The 20,306-nt window shown below is 42.9% G+C and overlaps 1 protein-coding gene across 4 annotated transcripts in view; it reads left to right on the top strand.

Annotated features, from left to right (window-relative positions):
* MED12 (mediator complex subunit 12) overlaps positions 1–20,306 on the top strand; it is a 131,981-nt gene that overhangs the window by 22,205 nt on the left and 89,470 nt on the right. For all 4 annotated transcript variants that reach the window (XM_088445529.1, XM_088445528.1, XM_088445527.1 and 1 more), the window contains exons 13-19: positions 3,687–3,916; positions 4,109–4,189; positions 11,821–11,985; positions 12,072–12,216; positions 13,807–13,925; positions 14,706–14,849; positions 14,968–15,131. In XM_088445529.1, coding sequence (XP_088301655.1) covers positions 3,687–3,916; positions 4,109–4,189; positions 11,821–11,985; positions 12,072–12,216; positions 13,807–13,925; positions 14,706–14,849; positions 14,968–15,131 — 1,048 coding nt within the window. The remainder of the gene's footprint in view (positions 1–3,686; positions 3,917–4,108; positions 4,190–11,820; positions 11,986–12,071; positions 12,217–13,806; positions 13,926–14,705; positions 14,850–14,967; positions 15,132–20,306) is intronic.

The raw sequence follows: 20,306 nt of genomic DNA, 5'->3' as shown, positions 1-20,306 counted from the left end.
CTACAAGACCAGTCCTCCCACCCAGTAATCCTAAATATTTTAATACTTACACATTGCTGGAGCACTATGTATGGAGTCCCTATATCTCCAGTAAAATGATGGCTCCCTGAAGTCCTCAATGGTGTTGTGGAGGTGTATGGTATGGGCTGAAAGGGCACAAGAAAATAGATGCTTAGATAGGTGGGGAATATGTGCATGTAAAGTATAGTAAAATAAAATCTGAGGTACAGATGTGTCCACACACATCTTACTTCCTTGCGCGTTAAACAGCCCTTCTAGTTACTCCATGCTGTATCGTGACTTTGTAGCACCGAGCGTCATTTCGGGGAACTTTTTACCTTCACATGTGTCTTATTCGCAAAGTAAATAAGGATGCACAAGCTGCTTCTGCTGATTAAAATATGTGGCATGCCTATATTCTGTGTGCGACTGCGGGTGTACGTTAGTGTCACGGCTACTCTGTCAGCTCAGGAGAAGGCTGGTCTACCCTCCGGCTTGGCGCGCGTATATTATGTGATGCCCACCATTTTGTGCTGTACACAGCATGGCAGCTACGCAGCAGTCCTTGCAGCATCACTGATCGCATGTCTCCGTGAGTTGTACTGTGTGTGAGAGTAGGAGTGTGGGACTGCCACTACATATACTTCCTTAGTTCATTTCCCACTTCACCTCAGTTGGAGGAGCAGCTGTCTGCATTGTTTCTTTTCCTTCCATTGACAGAGCTGAGTGGGAGACTCCACCTCAGGTAGACTCGTCTGTATCTGGGCTATCCAAGAAGATGATGCTTCCTGTCCCAGGGGCTGCGTCTTTGTGAGATGGATCAAATAGGAACTTGGACACAACCCTTAAATCCATCTCCATAGCAGCAGAGTTTCATCCAGGCTGGCTTTAGTCGACCCTTGGGTGAATAAGGCTGTAGAAAAGTGGGCAGAACAGTTGGTCGAAGGCCTTCGATCCAGTGTCCCGTGAGCTGACCTGATTCCTCTAGCTGGGCACATTAGGGAGTGTGCTATACAGATGTGTCCACATACATGTAGCTGCCTTGCTTTCTAGTTGCACCAAACATCTTTTCGTGCAACTTTTTTCCTTTAAAATGTATCTTATTCGCAAAGCAATGCGAGTAAGGATACACAGGCAGTTTATGATGATTAGGCATGCCTATACTCTGTGTGCGACTGCTGTTGTATCTGCATGCGAAATGCTACGTTGGTGACACTGTAACGTAGGATTTCGAATGCAGACATAACCACAGTTGCACACAGAATATAGGCACGCCACATTTTAATCAGCATAAGTTGCTTTTGCGTCACATTCACATCTGTTTGCGAATAAGACGCATTTTACGGGAGAAGTCCCATGAAAAGACACTTGCGCTACCGACTCGTATGGCGCTCAGATGTTGTGTAACACGACTTGTAGAGCACGGTGGATAGATGTATGTGGACACATCTATATACCTGAAAGATGCCTCCATGGATGTAGGTCAGGTAGTTTCCAAGATCTCTGCGTCACCTGTACTCTCCAGCTTCGGGCCTGGCAGGTCGATGCGGAGTCAAAGCGGGCCGTTTAGGCCCTTACATTTTCGGCACAGAACTGATCAAGATCATTGACTTACCGTCACCCTCAGTGGTTCCACGGAGGTCCTACTCGGGACCACTTTTTTGTTACTTTCAGTCCCCTACCCGGTTTCGATCCAAAACCAGAAGTGCCCCATCTGCAGCTAGAGGTGGTTGGTCCAGAGGTCATCAGCCTGGTCCTGCCTCCAAGCCAGCAGACAAACTTGCAGCATGATGGTCTTCCGTCGCACATGGGGGCCCTCACTGTGGGTGCTCACCTATTTCGGTTGTAGGACGTTTGGATCCAGACTTTTTCAGACATCTGAGTTTCCAACTTGTATCCTGCGGATATAAGAGTTTTTCTTCTCCCCTGGTTCTGTTTTTCACTATGTGCCTGTCAGTTTCAGTACAGAAGAAGGGTGCAGCAGCAGGCAATACACAAGCTACTTGCCTCTGAAATTTTAGTTCCGGTCCCAGGGCAACAGTGCACTCAGAGGTTTATTCAAATCTGTTTGTTGTTCCAAAGCTGGACGTTTCAATCAGGCTTATTTTGAATCTCAAATCCTTAAATAGTTATTTGAATTTTCACCATTTCAAGATGGGATCCCTGCATTTAGTGATCGCAGGTTTTGGAGGCCTAGGAATTTTTAGTGTCCCTGGACATCAGGGATACTTTCCTTCACATTCTGATTTGGGAACCGGATCATGTGTTCCTTTGCTTTGCCACCCGGAACATCCATTATCAGTTGCAACTGTCGTGTGCCAGTGTGTTGTGTACAAGATTGGCAGATCTTGCCAGCTGTAGGCAAGATCTGAAGATGCGATGTACGACCAGCCGGTACGTGCATCGTGATCGTGAGTGGACCCTCACGATTTGGACAAATCTTACACGATTTGTCATTCCGAAGCGTTGAAATGGGGTGAATCGTGTAAAATACTGTCTACTGTGTATGCACCTTTAGTCCTTTTTAAAGTGACTATATATATTAGTCAGCCCTCTGTGTTTGCATGCAAGGGTATAACTAGAACCTTGTGGGCCACATGGCAAGATCTTAAAAGGGCCTCCCCGAGGTTAAAAAAAAAACGTACATTTGCCCCCACACAGAGCCCATTCAGGTTATGCAACTCAGAAGTACCCCTTATACACATTATGCCACGCAGTAGTAGTGCCCCTTATACATTATGCCACCCTGTAATGCCCACCATCAATTCACCTCCCTGTGTCCCTCCAGCAGGTGTGGATTTGGTGCCGGGCGGCCAGCTAATTACAGCTGGCGCAGCAGCAGACATGGACAGACAGTGTTGGCGCAATTTGAATCTGGCGACAGTCGCAAGCCAATCGGAGCTCGTTGACTGGCAGCCAATCAGTAGCTGCCACTGCTGATTGGCTGCTGGTCAGCGAGTCCTGCCTCTCGACCGGCAGCACTCTCAACACAGCTGAAGTCCGGGGTCCCCTCGGCGGCCCTAACTGGTCCGGCCCACCTTGTGTGCTTGACTGGGTGCAGAAGGAGCTGCGGACTGCAGAGGCAGCTTCGGGCACCATAGCACCCAATGGTAGTTCTGCCACTGTTTGCATGCATACTAGCAAACCGTGTGATCCTTTTCAGGATCAGTGGAATTGGGGCTATAGGCGAGGATAATGTAAACAAATAAAGGCTGCAGGTGTACTTCAGGGTCCAGTCTTCAACCCGGGCAACGCCAGGTATCCCAGATAGCTAAAAATACTTTTCTTTTGGCCACTAATAGACTTCTATACTGTTTTGCAATATTTACTTGCACTTTTTTGGGTTACATGTTGATTTCCCCGTTTTTACCCACACTTAATTTGCGTATTACCAGACACAATTTACAGCGCAAATGCAGAGATAAACTTTTTCCAATTGAATTGTGCCTTGAGGCAGTGTGCATACCCACAGTAATTGAAATTGCTGTGCAATAAGCGCGTTACGCCACGGTAAACAAAGATTTTGGCATGGCTAGTGAATCAGCCCCTTAGTCTCACTGCTGTTTCTGTTCTATAATACTCTCACTTATCCAATTTTGAATGGCTAAACCAATGAAACGTTAAAGGTTCTCACAGTGCATGTAGTTTTCTTTTTTTCCCCATCTATTTAATTTGTTTCCTCACAGCCGACCCAGCAAATGAGGGAGAACGTGTGGAGTTCTATAATCTGGTGCTGCTATTCTGCGAGTTGATCCGGCATGATGTGTTCTCACACAACATGTATATGTGTACTCTGATATCAAGAGGTGACTTAGGACTAGATGCTCACGCACCCCGACCCCGTTCCCCGTATGAGGACCCATCGGATGACACTGACCGCAAGGAGGGCGAGGCCAGTCATAGCACAAAGTTAGAGGTGAGTAAAATTGAAAGCGGAATACTTAAGATGAGCAAATGCATTAGATTGGTGGCTAATTTTATGGTTTCTTTTACAGGGAACATTTTAATACAATATTAGCTTATATGTTGTCGTGTAGCTTAAATAACAGATTAACGTGACCTCTCTCTCTTTTTTTTTTCTTTCTTGTGTGACTTCTTCATGCTACAGGACACTGCACTTTCAGAAACAATGGATCTTGACCACAGTTCAGGGGCTTTATTTGATGACATGGAGAAGAGTGAATTTCCGGTAAATCTGTACTATATTGTATAGGTCTTATTGATCCAGTTACCCCAGCACTCACAGCAACCAAACAAATATATATGCCCAGGTGCCCTTCACACGACAACGTGTGAAAATACAGATCCGTGCCGGCAGCACGCCTACAACTTGTCCACATCAATAAACCACGCTGTATGTGTCTCTTATACTCCGTTTTGTTTTTATTCAATATCAAATTATTTCTTTCTATTTTTTCCTTCTTTTTCATAAGCTGTAAATTCTTTACACATCTTTCATAGTAGTTTGACACACAGGTGTCCTTACACCCGTTTTGGCAGTCAGTGCCCATCAATGAACCCACCAATTAGTTTGAATCCGTGAACATGAACAGCTCTAATATTAGATGAAAAGGTGGATCTCTTAGCGCAAAAAACCTCAGCAGCTTAGACACTTTAAAATGGGGTAATCCCTTTCCCCAGGAATAGAAAACACAATATAAAATTCTTTAAAGTGACACTAGCGCTTAAGGTTAAAAAATATATTTAATGAATATAGAATAAGACAAAATTTCCCACATTGCTTAAGGGAAAATGAATAAAAAACAAATAGCAGCAGAGTATACAGTGAATGTACAGTACATGTAGATAAAGCAGCAGATTATGCAATGAATGAATGTTAGCGCTAGTCTGCAGGATCACATCCTTTAAGCCTGTGAGTGTCTGGACCAGGGTGCTATCCGTATCCCCTGTTTCCCCACCTAAATAGACACTCACCTACGTCACACGGTATGCATTGTATCACATATGGGACTTAAGTTTATGGACTACTTCGTTCCTAACATTCAATGCATAATCTGCTGCTTTATCTACATGTACTGTACATTCACTGTATACTCTGCTGCTATTTGTTTTTTATTCATTTTCCCTTAAGCAATGTGGGAAATTTTGTCTTATTCTATATTCATTAAATATATTTTTTAACCTTAAGTGCTAGTGTCACTTTAAAGAATTTTATATTGAGCTCTAATATTAGGACATATGCTCATGATTTTAACTCACTGATTTGCGGTACACAGGCAGCTTGAACCTCCAAAATGCTCCCACCTATATTCTATTGCGAAAAGGGACGCTGGCTTTAATGTGCTAGACTCTGCTGGTGTTGTACACTGGGCACTACTCTTTCTTGTATGTCATGTTGAGGATAGGAGAAATTTGGGCCTTCTTCGTATTGTTGCCTTGTCCCCGTGTTATTCCCAGTTGTTGGGATTTTGCATTAGTCTCTTATGGAGAATGCAAATTACACAGATTGGCCCCATCCATTCCCCCAGACTTGCACACCGGTAGCCGGTAATTGTAACACAAGCCTACTGACATAGCCAAGTCAGAGAAAAAGAAACAGGCGTGCTGGTCTGTGCCACAGAATTTGTACGGTCTGTGCAGCAGCTCTCAAAGTGGGAACTGCAACCCACCAAAAACTATATAAGGAGAACAATGGAGCACTAATATAGACAGTATAATGAATGATATTAAATCATTTTAAATCTATTTATTTTTAATAATATGCATACAAAAATATATATAAGTAATTCATGTATATAAAACACAATATCTGAATAAGAGAATATGCCAGAACTTTTTCATCAAACAGAACTATTATACACTAATAACAGTTGATCATAAAGTGAATTTAGGAAAATCCCAAGTAGATCCAAGGACAAACTGTCGTTCCAAGCATAATGTCCAAAACAGATGGTAAATTCCCATACAGACAATGTCTCGCCTTACATGAAACAGATTGGGGGATTTATAATATGATGTCCTTAGTAAAAGAGTCCCGTTCTCTATGGTAAAGTATGTTACTGTATTGATTAGAGAAATATACAGATTGATGCCTGAAGGGGTTCAGCAATGAGTGGTGGTATACAGAATTATTGCCACTGTCGGAGCTTTGTCGGTTGGCAATATTGTTGCAAATGCCCCAAACACCTTAACGCGTTTCTCCAGGTTCTTAACTCCCAGTTTCGTCAGAAGGGAGGGCATTAGCCAAGGCAGTTTTTTTTTTTTTGTGGAACCTTGCATCTGCAGCGGTTAGACAGGTTGCTTCTGTTATGGGACTTGTAGGTGGAATAATCCTTATGTATACATGAGTACACACGGTGTGACCTGGATTACCTTTTGGTGTTTAAAATACGTTCCCTTTCTCAGGTCTATGATTTGAAAACTCTTAAATGTGCTCTATTTGCTTAGTTCTATCTATGCTCTCTGGAGAAGGGTCTATCCAGCTCTTCAAGAACTCTTATTCTAATTGCTCAATAGGAAAGTTCGGTATTCTTGCGCACTGGATTATATGTGGTGGGGTATGCAGCACTTAGATATGAAGGTGCCAACCCCTCTTAGGGTGAATACAAAATATAGAGAGTATCTGTTGCGCTCCCCCTATTAGTGTATTTGTGATGTCCAATTACTGGTGTCTACTTTAGTCCCTATCAATATGATCTAGTTGACTGATAATCCTATGGTATAGGTGAACACAGTGAGTGTGGTTCCTTATGATTTAATGATGTGCTCTTATGCAATACAAAGTTGGAAATAATAGGTAGGTAATGATCATTTAATGTGGTAAAAAGTATACACATGTGGAGTGGATTATGTTGCTTAACAAGATACAAGATAACAGATTAGTGGGTAAGGTTAAATGCTTTTCCAGCGCTAATACAGGTGATGATCAGCATATAGTACTTCCATAAAATACTTCCATAAAAGTTCGACTAGTGAGTAGGTTCAACAGGTGGCGTCCAAACCTGTGTTAATCCTGCTCTGTCTCTTCTTAGATGAGGGAAAAAATGGTGGAATATTGGAAAGGGTGCTTGTACTTTGTGGTGCTTCACAAGTGCGGGGTACCTGGATTCCTGGAGTCTCTGTTTAAGGCCTTCTGGAGTTTATCGGGTTCCTCTCCAGGGACGCAGCAAGCGGCACATCTGTCGTGGTGGTCCACTGGGCATCGACCTGGAGTGTAGCTCCGTGGTTGGTGCAGCAGTTTTGCGGTGTTGCCGGTGGGGGGGGGGGGGGTGAGCCGCGTGGCTGCTGTGCCTTCCTCTCCTCCTTCGGTCTTCAACAGTTGGTCTCCTGGGTGTTGCAGAGCTGGTCCTTCGGCTCCTCTGTGCTTCTGGGTAGAGCGCGCTCTAGTGGCAGTACGGTCATGTGATGCGGAGTTAGGGCAAAATACGGTTGTGCAGCAGTTCTCACTGGTCTCAATGTGGGTTCCCCAACGCGTTTCGGCCCTTTAGGCCTTCCTCTGGGGGTGTATTATCCTGCAGGCTGTTAATGTCTTTCATATATAGGGCCAAGTGTCTTTTGATTGGTTTCAGTTTTCTTCTAGCAGGCATTATTGTTCCTTATGGTCTTTTGCAGTGCCCATTTTGTTGAAGTTTATCGGCATGGAACAGGTTAATCGGCATTTTGGGTAGGATATTGCATAAAATAAATGGTAGGAATTCACATGTTTACTGTTCAGTAGTTATTTGTATTGTAGTTAATATGCATATCTATTGAGTGTAATAAGTAATCCCTTTTAAATAAGAGGATATTGGATATTTTTCATGATGTGCATGTACTAGTTTGTCAAAATAATTGTCAGAAATTTAGACTTGTACACACGGTAGATATGAAGTAATTATTTGTGGCAAACTATAGATCTGACCTCATTATCTAAATTTAGGCCTTTAGGGGACAGTGTGTCTAATTCTATCATGTATTTCAATTCTTCTTTATTTATCAATAAGGTATAATCTCCTCCCCTCCAGTTATGTTCAACTTTCTTTATGCCATAAAATTTTATGGTCTGTGTTTGACATTGATGCATTTCTTTGTAATGTTTTGCCAGGGGATGGTCTTCTGATCCTTTTTGCACATTGCGTATGTGCTCGCAGATCCGTGTTTTTAAGGGTCTTATGGTTCTTCCCATATAAATTTTGGGACATGGGCATTTTATAATGCAAATAACCCCTTTTGTGTTTCATGTGATATTGTTTCTAATGATGAATTATTTTTTGTTGCTCGGTGATATTAGGGACGTAGTGGGTTTCGTACTTTTTTGTCCCGTTGTTAGGCATGCTCTACAGATGCCACAGTGATAAAAGCCATATTTTACTGTACCTGCTCCTGATAGAGTAGTTTGTTTCATGATTTTGGGTGGGATATGGTTTTTTACTAATTTCTTTTTTATATCTGGTGCTCTACGGAATGTCACTGTTGGTTTGGAGGAAAGGATTTCTGATAAAATAAGGTCTTCTAGCACAGAGCTTGACAAATTTTTCTAAAACCTAGGAGCCAGGATGAAAGTGTAGGAGTCAGACCCCCCCTTTCCCCAGGGCAGCATTACTGAGCACCTACGCCCCAGGCAACCAACCCCCATGGCCACACCACTAATGGGGTACCCCAGGTAAACCACCCTCCCACAGCCACATTATTGAGCAGCTAATCCGCCTCTTCAGGCAACCAACCCTCAGAAAGACCACCCCTCCACAGCCAAAAAACCCTGGGCAAGCAAAGCCACCGCCGGCAGTGGGCGAACTAGAGTGGTGGGCCCGGATGCAAGAATATGCTTTGGGCACCACTATGCAGTGCCCCCAGTAGTGGTCCCCCCTATGCAGTGCCCCCCAGTAGCGGCCACACCCCCTATGCAGTGCCCCCAGTAGTAGTTCCCCTATGTAGTGCCCCTTTAATCAGTGCCTCCAGTAGTAGTGCTCCCCCCCTTGTAGTGCCCCCAGTAGTCCCCCCCCCTTGTAGTGCCCCCAGTAGTAGTCCCCCCCCTTGTAGTGCCCCAGTAGTAGTCCCCCCCCTTGTAGTGCCCCAGTAGTAGTCCCCCCCCTTGTAGTGCCCCAGTAGTAGTCCCCCCCCTTAAAGTGCCCCAGTAGTAGTCCCCCTCCCCCTTGTAGTGCCCCAGTAGTAGTCCCCCCTTGTAGTGCCCCCAGTAGTAGTCCCCCCCCCTTGTGCCCCCAGTAGTGCTCTCCCCCTTGTAGTGCCCCCAGTAGTGCTCTCCCCCTTGTAGTGCCCCCAGTAGTGCTCTCCCCCTTGTAGTGCCCCCAGTAGTGCTCTCCCCCTTGTAGTGCCCCCAGTAGTGCTCTCCCCCTTGTAGTGCCCCCAGTAGTGCTCTCCCCCTTGTAGTGCCCCCAGTAGTGCTCTCCCCCTTGTAGTGCCCCCAGTAGTGCTCTCCCCCTTGTAGTGCTCTCCCCCTTGTAGTGCCCCCAGTAGTGCTCTCCCCCTTGTAGTGCCACACGTAATAATAATAAAAAAAAAACCACTTCGCTGAATCCCCGCTCCCACCGCCGCCATCCGCTCCTCTGTTCGTCCTCCCGGGCTGGGCTGCTCTGACGTCTCTCCCATTACCCACTGCAGGAGCCGGAAGATAGAGCGGCTCCTGCAGTGGGCGCAGCGGCAGTCAGTGAGAGTCTAACAGACTCTCATTGACTGCCACTCAAAACAAACACATAGCTGCCCGCGCCTGTATGTTTGTCAGTCACTGTGTAGCACTGACCGAACTCCGTCCGGTCAACGCTACATGTGCGGTGCAGTCTGTGTCACAGAGGCACAGACTGCCCGCAGCCAGCAGCCCGCATGGTGCTGCTTCCCGGGGGGCACATGGCACCCTGCCCCCCGGCCCAGGCCGCAACTGACTGCGGGGCCCGGGGGTTTCTGAAAATCTGAACGCCAGGCAACCAAACCTGGCCCCCGGGTTTTCTCGAGCCCTGTTCTAGCAGAATATGCCAGTGTTTGTTTAAGGCGTGTTTGACATATTTAGCTTGTTGTGTGAATTGTGTTATGAAGTTTGTTCATGTCCTGATTCTTAAAGTCAGTTTTGTTTTTGTACTGTAGTAGGGATGTTCTATCTTCTTGTTGTACCTTATCTTTAGCTTCAATTACCAGTTGATCATTGTATTTTTTGGAAATCAGTTGAGTTGCGAGGGTTTGTCCTTGTGTTATATAGTTAGAGGTCTTTGAGCAGTTACGCCTCAATCTTTTGAATTGTCCTGCCGGTATGTTCTGCAACCATTTTGGGTAGTGTCCGCTAGATGCCAAAATAAAACTATTCATGTCTACTTACTTATGGAATGTCTTTGTTTAGATCCTGCCTTCTTCAATGAAAATTTCTAAATCCAGAAATTCGACTTGTGTTTTACTGTATTTGGATGTGAGTGTTAGATTATAGGGGTTGTTGTTAAGATACTTCATGAATGTGTTTAGAGATTCTTCATCTCCATCCCAAATACATAATATATCGTCCAGAGGACGAGATTTGCGCCAAATTCGCCATGGGACCAGATGTATTGGTTTTCCCATGTACTCATAAAGAGATTTGCGTAACTTGGCGCAAATCTTATCCCCATTGCAGTCCCTGTGGTCTGCCTGTAGTAGGTGTCATCGAACCATGTGTAATTATGGCTTAAAATGAACTTGATACTGTCTAGAATGAAAATTTATTTCTAGATCCTGCAGATCTGAATCATGTGTAAGGTGATCTTTTATACTCTCTAGTCCTTGTTTGTGTTTAATTACTGTATAGAGCGATGTTACATCGCTGGTAATCAGCCAGTAGTTATCTTGCCAATTTATTGATTCCAATCTATTGAGTATATCGGTTGTGTCCCTAATGTATGATCTTTGTTTTTTAACAAACTGTTGGAGGAAAGTGTCTATGTAATGTGATCAATTTGACGTGATTGATTGTATTCCTGAAATGATTGGATGGCCTGGTAGGTTCTTTGTTTTTTATTACATAAGGACCCAAAGTGATATATGGAATAAATTTAGAAAAATCCCAAGTAGATCCAAGGACAAACTGTCCCTCCAAGGATAATGTCCAAAACAGATGGTAAATTCCCATTGTAATCATACAGACAATGTCTCGCCTTACATGAAACAGATTGGGGGATTTATAATATGATGTCCTTAGTAAGAGAGTCCCATTCTCTATGGTAAAGTATGGTAAGGTATGTTACTGAATTGATTAGAGAAATATACAGTTTGATGCCTCCAGTGTTTCAGCAATTGAGTGGTGGTATACAGAATTATTGCCACTGTCGGAGCTTTGTCGGTTGGCAATATTGTAGCAAATGTCCCAAATGCGTTTCTCCAGGTTCTTAACTCCCCGTTTCGTCAGAAGGGAGGGCATTAGCCCAGGCAGTCTTTTATTTGTTTGTTTGTGGGACCTTGCATCTGCAGCGGTTAGACAGGTTGCTTCTGTTATGGGACTTGTAAGTGGAATAATCCTTATGTATACATGAGTACACACGGTGTGACCTGGATTACCTTTTGGTGTTTAAAATACGTTCCCTTTCTCAGGTCTATGATTTGAAAACTCTTAAATGTGCTCTATTTGCTTAGTTCTATCTATGCTCTCTGGAGAAGGGTCTATCCAGCTCTTCAAGAACTCTTATTCTAATTACTGTCTGCCACATAAATATGGGTGGAAGTCACGAGTCTTCTGAAACTGACCTATGCAGGTGGAAAATTTCCCTATACCAGAAATTAAATCATCTAGGGTTTGAATTAATCTAAATTATGATGCATTGAAAACCCAGAATTTATAATTGTATTCCTATGTCTGATGCACTGGTAATACTGCCACTGCTATTCCAATACTTACTGCTATTTTTGTAGATGTTTTCACCTGCAATGCGCTGTGAGGGACGGAGCCCAGGTCCTGACGAGGGAGATTGTGACGGTCGTCGCCCAGTAAAGGCTCAGAGTGGAGATGGGCTGCTGGCTTCCCTATATGATCAGCCTCGTCACATACAATATGCCACTCACTTTCCCATCCCACAGGTTAGTGTTGAATACCTGCATCTCTTGTATTTTTTTATTTCAACTATTCTTACATATATGTCAACCGTAACTGCTTTCTCCTTTAGGAGGAGTCATGTAGTCATGAATGCAACCAGCGATTAGTTGTTCTGTTTGGAGTGGGCAGACAAAGAGATGATGCTCGTCATATAATCAAGAAGATCACTAGAGACATCCTTAAGGTGCTGAACCGGAAGAGTACAGCTGAGACAGGTGTGAACAATTTATTAACATTTACTTGTATAGTGCAGCATATTCTGTTATTACTTTGTTCTGTTCCCAATTATGAAGCATAACAGACAAAGTGGTTAGAGGGCCCTGTTCGCAGGCTTACAATCTATAAGGAAAAGGGCATTGATATACAAGAATAAGTGCTACATATCGGCCCAGTCAGATTGCAGAGGTTCTTGGTGGGCTGTATGATACAGTCACACAGAAATGTTGGCCTGGGCTCAGCGGGCTTAGTTATTGTAGAAACAGAACATATGTAAGTTTATGTGTGGAGGCGATATAATTGGGTAGACTAGATTATGGAGGTTATGTGGGTGGTTCTGGAATTTGATAAGCTTGCCTGAAGAGGTGAGGTTTCAGGGAATGCTTGAAGTTTTGTAGACGAGTGGAAAGTCTGTGGATGGGAGGGCATTCCACAGAGTGGATGCAGCCTAAAAAAAAAAAGGTCCTGTAACGGTGAATGAGCAGTGTGATGAGCGAGACAGATCTTGCACAGAGTGGAGAGGTCGAGCTGGGAGATATTTTGAGATGAGTGCAGAGAGATGTACTGTATGATGGTGTAATTTGGTAAATGGCCTTATCTGTAAATAGAAGTAATTTATATTGAATTCGGTAAAATACAGGTAACCAATGGAGGGACTGATAGAGCTGAGCAGCAGAAGAATGTTTTGCAAGGAAGATCAGCCATGCAGCTGCATTCATAATTAATTGTAGGGGTGAGGGTCTGTTTCGTGGAAGACTAGTAGGGAGACTATTGCAATAATCAATGCAGGAGATAATGAGTTGCATGGATTAGAGTCTTTGCAGTTTCTTGTGTAAGATATGGGCATATTCTAGGTATGTTTTTTAGATGCATGTAACATGATTTGCAAACAAATTGAATGTGAGGAACAAAGGACAGTTCAGAGTCAAGGATTACTCCTAGACGGCGAGCTTCAGAGTTAGGGTTGTTTGTACTCTCAATAGTGATAGAGATAACTGCTATTGGCTGGTGGAGATATTATTTATTCTGTTTTGGAAAGTTTGAATTTGAGTTGGCGAGATAACATCCAAGATGAAGTGGCAGAAAGACATTCAATAATGTGGACCAACATAGATGGGGGGGACAAGGGTAGTATCATCTGCAGACAGATGATAGTGAATCCGAAAAAGCTGATAGACATGGCAAGAGACTTAGTATAGATTGAGAAAAGCAGAGGACCCAGCACTGAGTCTTGTGGTACTCCGACTGCTAGAGGAAGCGAAGAGGAGAAGGGTCCAGAGAAACACCGAAAAAGCAATTTGATAAGTAGGATGAGGACCAGGATAGGGCTGTGTCATGATGTCCAAGGGATTGTAATGTTTGAAAGAGAAGGGTGGTCCACAGTGTCCAATGCAGCAGAGAGATCCAGAAGAATAAGTAAATGGCCTTTAGAATTTGCAGTGATAAAATCATTGACTACCTTAATCAGTGCTGTCTCTGGAGTGTTGGGAAGGAAAGCCTGACTGAAGTGTTCCAATGCACGCAAGTGATTAGAATGCAGTGCAGTATATGCAAACTAATCAATACTTATTTTTAATATCCTTTCCCAGGGTCAAATGAAGGACAGCGCAGACGCAGGGTAAAACCTGAAGCTTTTCCTACAGCAGAAGAAATCTTCTGCCGATTTCAACAGCTCTCACATTTTGACCAGCACCAAGTTACAGCACAGGTAACCTACTTAAGTGCAGTAGATTCTAAGGCGAAATACTTAAGGGGACTTAGGTAATAGTATTAAGTTGTAGGTACTAAAAGAACAGAATTACAGAAGTGTCCTCTTACACCTAGCATTTATATGCCATAGAATGCGAGACGCCTGGTGCGGCTAACCACTTCAAGAGATGTAGCATAACGTCGTCGTCTTTAAATTTATTCACATAGCAGATGCAACGAAGAGCCGCTCACATGGTACCAGAGAGAATAGGCTGCGACTTTCACTGCAGAGGAATCGTTTTACACATATACAAAGTTGTTGATGTAGTGGAACTTGGTTTGAGATATAAACGCGGCCTCTGCATCATAGCACTTTGTATACATATGCAGAATCCTTTACACACAGATGTACAAATGTTGCACATTGTTCAGTGTAATCTAGCAGAGTAGTTTTATCACTGCCATTTGTTTTATAGTTGCAAATATATGCATAATTTTGAGCTAAAGATGCTTGGCGTGGCCAAGTCACCAGGGACCTGGTATGCCGAGAAGGTCTATTTGGCGTGACTGAAGCCACAGTGTACGAGGACATCTCTGTAAAAAATACTTTTGGGTGGAGTAAAAGAAAATACCATGCTGACATGTCACCTGAACGATCCAATGATCCTATACATTTTGGGACGGCCATCTGTATTGGGGTAACACAGGGTTGAGCAGACATACAATGATGTAATTTGGATTTTTGTCATTATTTTAGAATTGCAAATAAGTAAATGCATAACAATCCTTTTGCTTACAGGTTTCTCGAAATGTTTTAGAGCAGATTACAAGTTTTGCACTCGGTCTGTCCTATCACCTTCCTCTGGTACAGCATGTCCAGTTCATCTTTGATCTGATGGAATATTCTCTTAATATCAGTGGTCTCATTGATTTTGCCATTCAGGTGAGGAGTTAAAACTACTAATAATAATATTTTTTTGTCTTGTTTTCTAATTTTTTTATTTTTTAATAATTTTTTTTCATTAATATTATTTATTATCATTTTGTCTTGTATTTTTCAGTTGCTAAATGAGCTGAGTGTTGTTGAAGCAGAGCTCCTGCTAAAATCCTCCAACCTGGTTGGTAGTTACACAATCGGCCTGTGTTTGTGCATCGTGGCTGTCCTGCGACATTATAACACCTGCCTTATTCTGAACCAGGAGCAGACGGCGCAGGTCTTTGAGGGGTGAGAGCAGTGCAGAGAACTTTGAGAAAGCAAATAGGGTGTTTTTGAACCATGTAAAGCTACAATTGGAGCATTAAATTAGCAGTTAGATGAAATGGCGTACAGAGTGTACCATTCTGTGTTCCAACTATTAAATTAAAGAGCAGAAAGAAAGGGCTGTATATACTTGTATAATATACTTGTCTACATTTTATCCTTTCAAGAAGGTAAAATTGTCCTTCGTTGGCCTTAGGTGCTCCTGATTATTTGTAGTATTTCACAGAAAAAGAATTGTTATCGACTAATGGAGTCACTACTACTGGAAGTGATCACTATGTGTAGGGCAAACAGCCTAAATGAATCTCTGAACCAGATTAGGATCATACATAGCAAATATAAAATCCTTATTTTTATAAAAAAATATTGTTTGTATAGAAAGTTATTGTGATGTGGTGTGTTTTTAATTAAAATGTTGGGTGTATTGCTTATGTCCTGTTAACCTTTGTGACTCTATAGTGCAATGTGGTCCAATAATACTCCAGTACTTTGGATGTATTTATTGGGTGATTAATCTAGTTCTTCTTCATTTGTTAAATTGATAATGTTTCCCTTGTTTCTTCTTCAGGGTCCATAGGGATCCACAGGGATTATGGTTGGAGACCAGGCACCAAACAGTTAAAGCTTCAGCTCCCAGGATGACTCGGGCCCTCCCCCATATATACCCCGCCCCTAGCCATAGGACTTCAGTTGTTCGTGTGGTGCTTTGTAACAGGGGACTGCTCTGGCAGTCCTAAGCTTTTATTTTATGTTTTTGGGTTGGCAGTACTAAGGGGTAAATTTACTAGGATTAAAGTTTTGTTTTTTTTCATGAAACTCACTTTGCATCGCCGAAACTCGGGTGTTTTTCCTGTTTTTAAACTCTCATATTTACTAAGAAGTGAGTTTAGCTGAAAGTGAGTAAATATAGGGGGGAAAAAAATGCGTAGGGGTCCCCCTATATTTAAAACCAGCACCGGACCCAAACCGACCAGGGTGTAATGCTGTGTTTTAAACTTCAATTTATCAGGGAGATTGCCACAATCTCATCCGAGATTGTAATCTTGATTCTTTTTAAATTCCCGAGTTGCATCCTTTTCTTGAGTTTGCCTGATGGTGAGTTGATTCGAGTTTGCGATTTCACCTGAGTTTTACCAGTGAAAAGAGAGAAATCTCTCCCAAACTCACCCAAATTTGTCTTTAGTAAATTTGTGAAATAAAAAACATGCCTAATCTCACCCTCAAATCTTAATAAATTTACCCCTAAGTGTCTGAATTAACCCGACGCATAAAGATGTTGGGTAAGGCGACTCCTCTCTTACGGGCATCGCGCGCGGCTGTCCTTGCTCCTGGTGTCAGAGAGGCACCAGGAGCCTCTGCTGTCAGGGCCCAGGATTGTCCGCGTCTTCACTACAACCACTGAGGCCTTATCGTCTGACGCCGGGGAGCGGCAGCAGACGCTTCTGCTGCCATGAGGCCAGCTTACCTGGCTGGTTAATGCAGCTTAGGGGAGGTAGGCGCTCCCCCGGCAGCTTCTCCTCCGACCCAGATGCAGTCCCTATGAAGGGTTTCGCGCGTCTGGGTCGCTCTGCCTTCCCTCCACGTGTATATGAGAAGCTCACGGTCCACGCTCAGTGCTCCCTGTAGCGGTTGGTCTCAGGAGGGTTTGGGTCAGTCTCCCTGTATACCTCTCCCTTGGTTAAGGTATATAGTGCTCTATATCCTACCGTTCCTTTGCGTTTGTGTAGTTGATTTAGGGTTGATTGTAATTTTATTACTTATGCATTGTAAGTGACTGTTTGCTAGCTGCTGTATTGACACTGTCTTTTATTTCTGTCTGTTAATTATAACTATCACTGTTTTTTCTCTCCATCCTCTTGTGGCGGAGGTTTTTCTCTGAGTACTTCACATTCATTTAGATTTCGCGAAGGCTGTCACATTACATTTCAAGTATTACCTTTACTGAACATGTCAAAAGATAAATATATACAGGAAGGGGAGCCCTCTGCTGATTTCATGTAAATCATGTATAGCTTATTTGGACATTATTCAGGACATTAAGGATGGTTTGTGTGTTGTCTGTCATAAAGAGCCACCTAACCAGTCCAGTTTTCCTGTTCCTGGACAAGAGCCTTCTTGGGTAGCCTATTTGTCTCAGGTATTGAAGCAGTTTGTGGATAGTATGGCTGCTCCCACTATGCCTTCTTGGATGGGGTGTACACAGCATGCTATGTTTGCATCTCTTTTGCATTTTCCCTGGAAGTTTTTTGATGGCCATTCTAGTCGAGTATGGCACATCTAATGTTGACAGCAGACCGGTAGTTACTAAGGCACTTAAGCGCAAGTTAGCTTTTTATCAGTCTGCTCAACATTCGGATTCAGACGCATTATCAGATTCAGATGATGCGCAAAGTTCTCTCCAGGGTTTAGCTCTGGGTGGAGGACCATCCATCTACAGTGGATGTTCCTTCTTTGGTGAAGGCGTTTAAATCAATCCTAGACATTCAGGATGATGAACCAGCTCATTGTACGGAAGGGTCCAGTGTTTGATCACCACCGGAAGGTGGTCAAAACGGAGTTTCCTGTATCTGAACATCTCTCTGAGCTTATGGATGAGGCATGGGGTAACCCTGACAAACGTTTTTATGTGAATAAGAGAACACCAATGTATCCTTTCCTGGCTTCTGTATATACTAAGCGGGAGATACCTCATACTGTGGATGCTCATGTGACGCATTTAATCAGAAATGCTACATTGCCTATTCCTTCGGCATCTTCCCTGAAGGATTCCACGGATAACAAGACTGAAGCATGTCTTTTCATCATCTGGAGCTGTTACTCGTCCAGCTATGGCTGGAGCCTGGGTAGCCGAAGCTGTTAAAGAATGGATGGGAGCATTAGAAAATTCCCTACCGAATGCTACCAGAGAGCAGATGTGTATCTCCCATATACGGGAAGCGGCTTCCTAGCTGGGAGGAGCTGCTGTAGATGCTGGAATTTTAGCTTCTAAAGCATCAGCCGCTTCAATAGTGGCACACTGGGCCCTTTGGTTAAGATTGTGAAAAGCTGATACAGGGTCAGAGAAGGCGCTGAAAGTTTTACCTTTCTATGGAAAAGTACTTTTTGGAGCAGAGTTAGATAAAATAATAGCTACTCTGGCAGCTTCAGAGTCTCAGCAGGTCTGCCATCTACGGCGACTATAAAGTCTTGGCTGGTTTATTTTCTGTCCTTCCGTTCTCAGGGACAAGCAAGGGAACAGCCTTCCTCTAAGACGTCTCTTTTTCGCAAAATATCAAGGCGACAAACTAAGAGGTCTGGCCTGGCAAGACGTCCAGCTTCTAAACCGGACGACAAACCCTCTGCCTGATGGGGCGGGCCTCCTCCTGGGGGATCCCAGGTGTGAGGCCGACTTCTTCAGTTTGCGGATTGTTGGCGTCAGACAACAACAGATGCCTGGGTCCAAAAAGTGGTCTCTCAGGGGTATGCCTTCACTTTCAGGAGGCATCCGCCACAGAAGTTTTTTTGCAGAGATCCTCCAGCAGATGCGGTAAAGGCTTTTGCCCTTTAGGAAGCCATTCACTCCCTGCTGCAGGCGGGGGTAATAGTCCCTGTTCCTGTGTCTCAACAGAGAAGGGGTTATTATTCCAATCTATTTCTGGTTCAGAAACTGAATGGGGCTTATCGTTCTATAATAAATCTAAAAATCTTCAACAGGTTTATCCATGTACCCATGTTTCGTATGGAACTCTCCAATCTATTATTTTGGCAATGGAGTCGGGGGATTACATGGTTTCCCTGGACATTCAGGATGCATATCTGCATGTTCCTATTATACCATCCCACCAGCAATTTGTACGATTTGCTGACCTTCAGCAACATCTCCAATTTCAGGCTCTACCCTTTGGCCTATCTACGGCTCCCCGGGTAGGTACCAAAATAATGGCCTATCTCAGGCGTTGGGGAGTCAGAATTCTGCCATATCTGGATGACCTTCTGATAATGGCACAGACTCCGGTTGTTTTACAAAACCATCTTCATCTGTCCATAGCTTGCTTACAAATGCACGTCTGGATCATCAATTGGAAGAAATCATCACTTTATCTGACACCGCAGATGGTACATCTCGGGCACAGACGCCAGAGGACAAGATTGTGGCCTTATCATTGCGAATACACAAGCTGCTTCGAAAGGTAGGGGTATGCATTCTGTTAGCAATGCAGGTTCTGGGATCAATGTTATCCACCTTTGACATGGTGGGGTATGCTCAGTTCCATTCCAGGCCTCTGAAAAGATTCATTCTCTCAAAGTGGAACGGACAGTATCATCAAATAAAGTCTCAGAGGATCATTCTTACTCCAGAGGTTTGTCACTCCCTCCTGTGGTGGCTGAGAAAGGAGCATCTGAACAAAGAGTTGTTCCCTTATATCCCATTTTCCGCTCTCCTTTCTTTTGGTTCTTTTCTCTGGTTTTCTTTTTTATGTATTTTGCTATGGTTAGTCAGTATTCTGATGATAGTATTGCCATTATATAATTGATTTACACATTAATTAGCATCATCATCCCATATATGTCCTTTGTTTTTTTGTATTTGTATTCTTTCAGTCAATGATTATGTGACTCTATACCATTTTTATTTATGTTTGGGTAGAATTTTGATAGGTTAGATGCTTACCTATGTATATGTATACATTTATACATTAATCTTAGTGGATTTGTGTGTACATATGACTATATATCATATTATATATTTTTATATTTTTCATTATATAATTTTTATAATAGTTATTTTTAATATTGATTTTTAGGTAATATATCTGTCTTGGTTAAAGTGAATTTGTTTTTTGTGTGTATATGTGTATATATATGTATATATATATATATATATATATATATATATATATATACACACACACATATTTAGATCCATTGGTCTAATGGTACAACTGGTCTATATTCCTTTAAGAATATTTGTTAATTATATATATTTTTTGTTTGATCCATCTAGCTCTGTCATGTTTTCTGTTGGGACAATAGGCTTGCAATTTCTGAACAGTTGTTCATGTTTATGCACATATATGTGTGCATTGTTTTATTATGTGTATATATATGTATGCACTAAATATATATTACTATATATGTTTGAGTAAGATAAACCATTAT

Source organism: Taudactylus pleione, unplaced genomic scaffold (genome assembly GCF_031769625.1).
Source record: "Taudactylus pleione unplaced genomic scaffold, aTauple2 ptg000381l, whole genome shotgun sequence".
NCBI classification, from domain to species: domain Eukaryota; kingdom Metazoa; phylum Chordata; class Amphibia; order Anura; family Myobatrachidae; genus Taudactylus; species Taudactylus pleione.
This window is presented reverse-complemented; position numbering and strand designations above follow the sequence as displayed.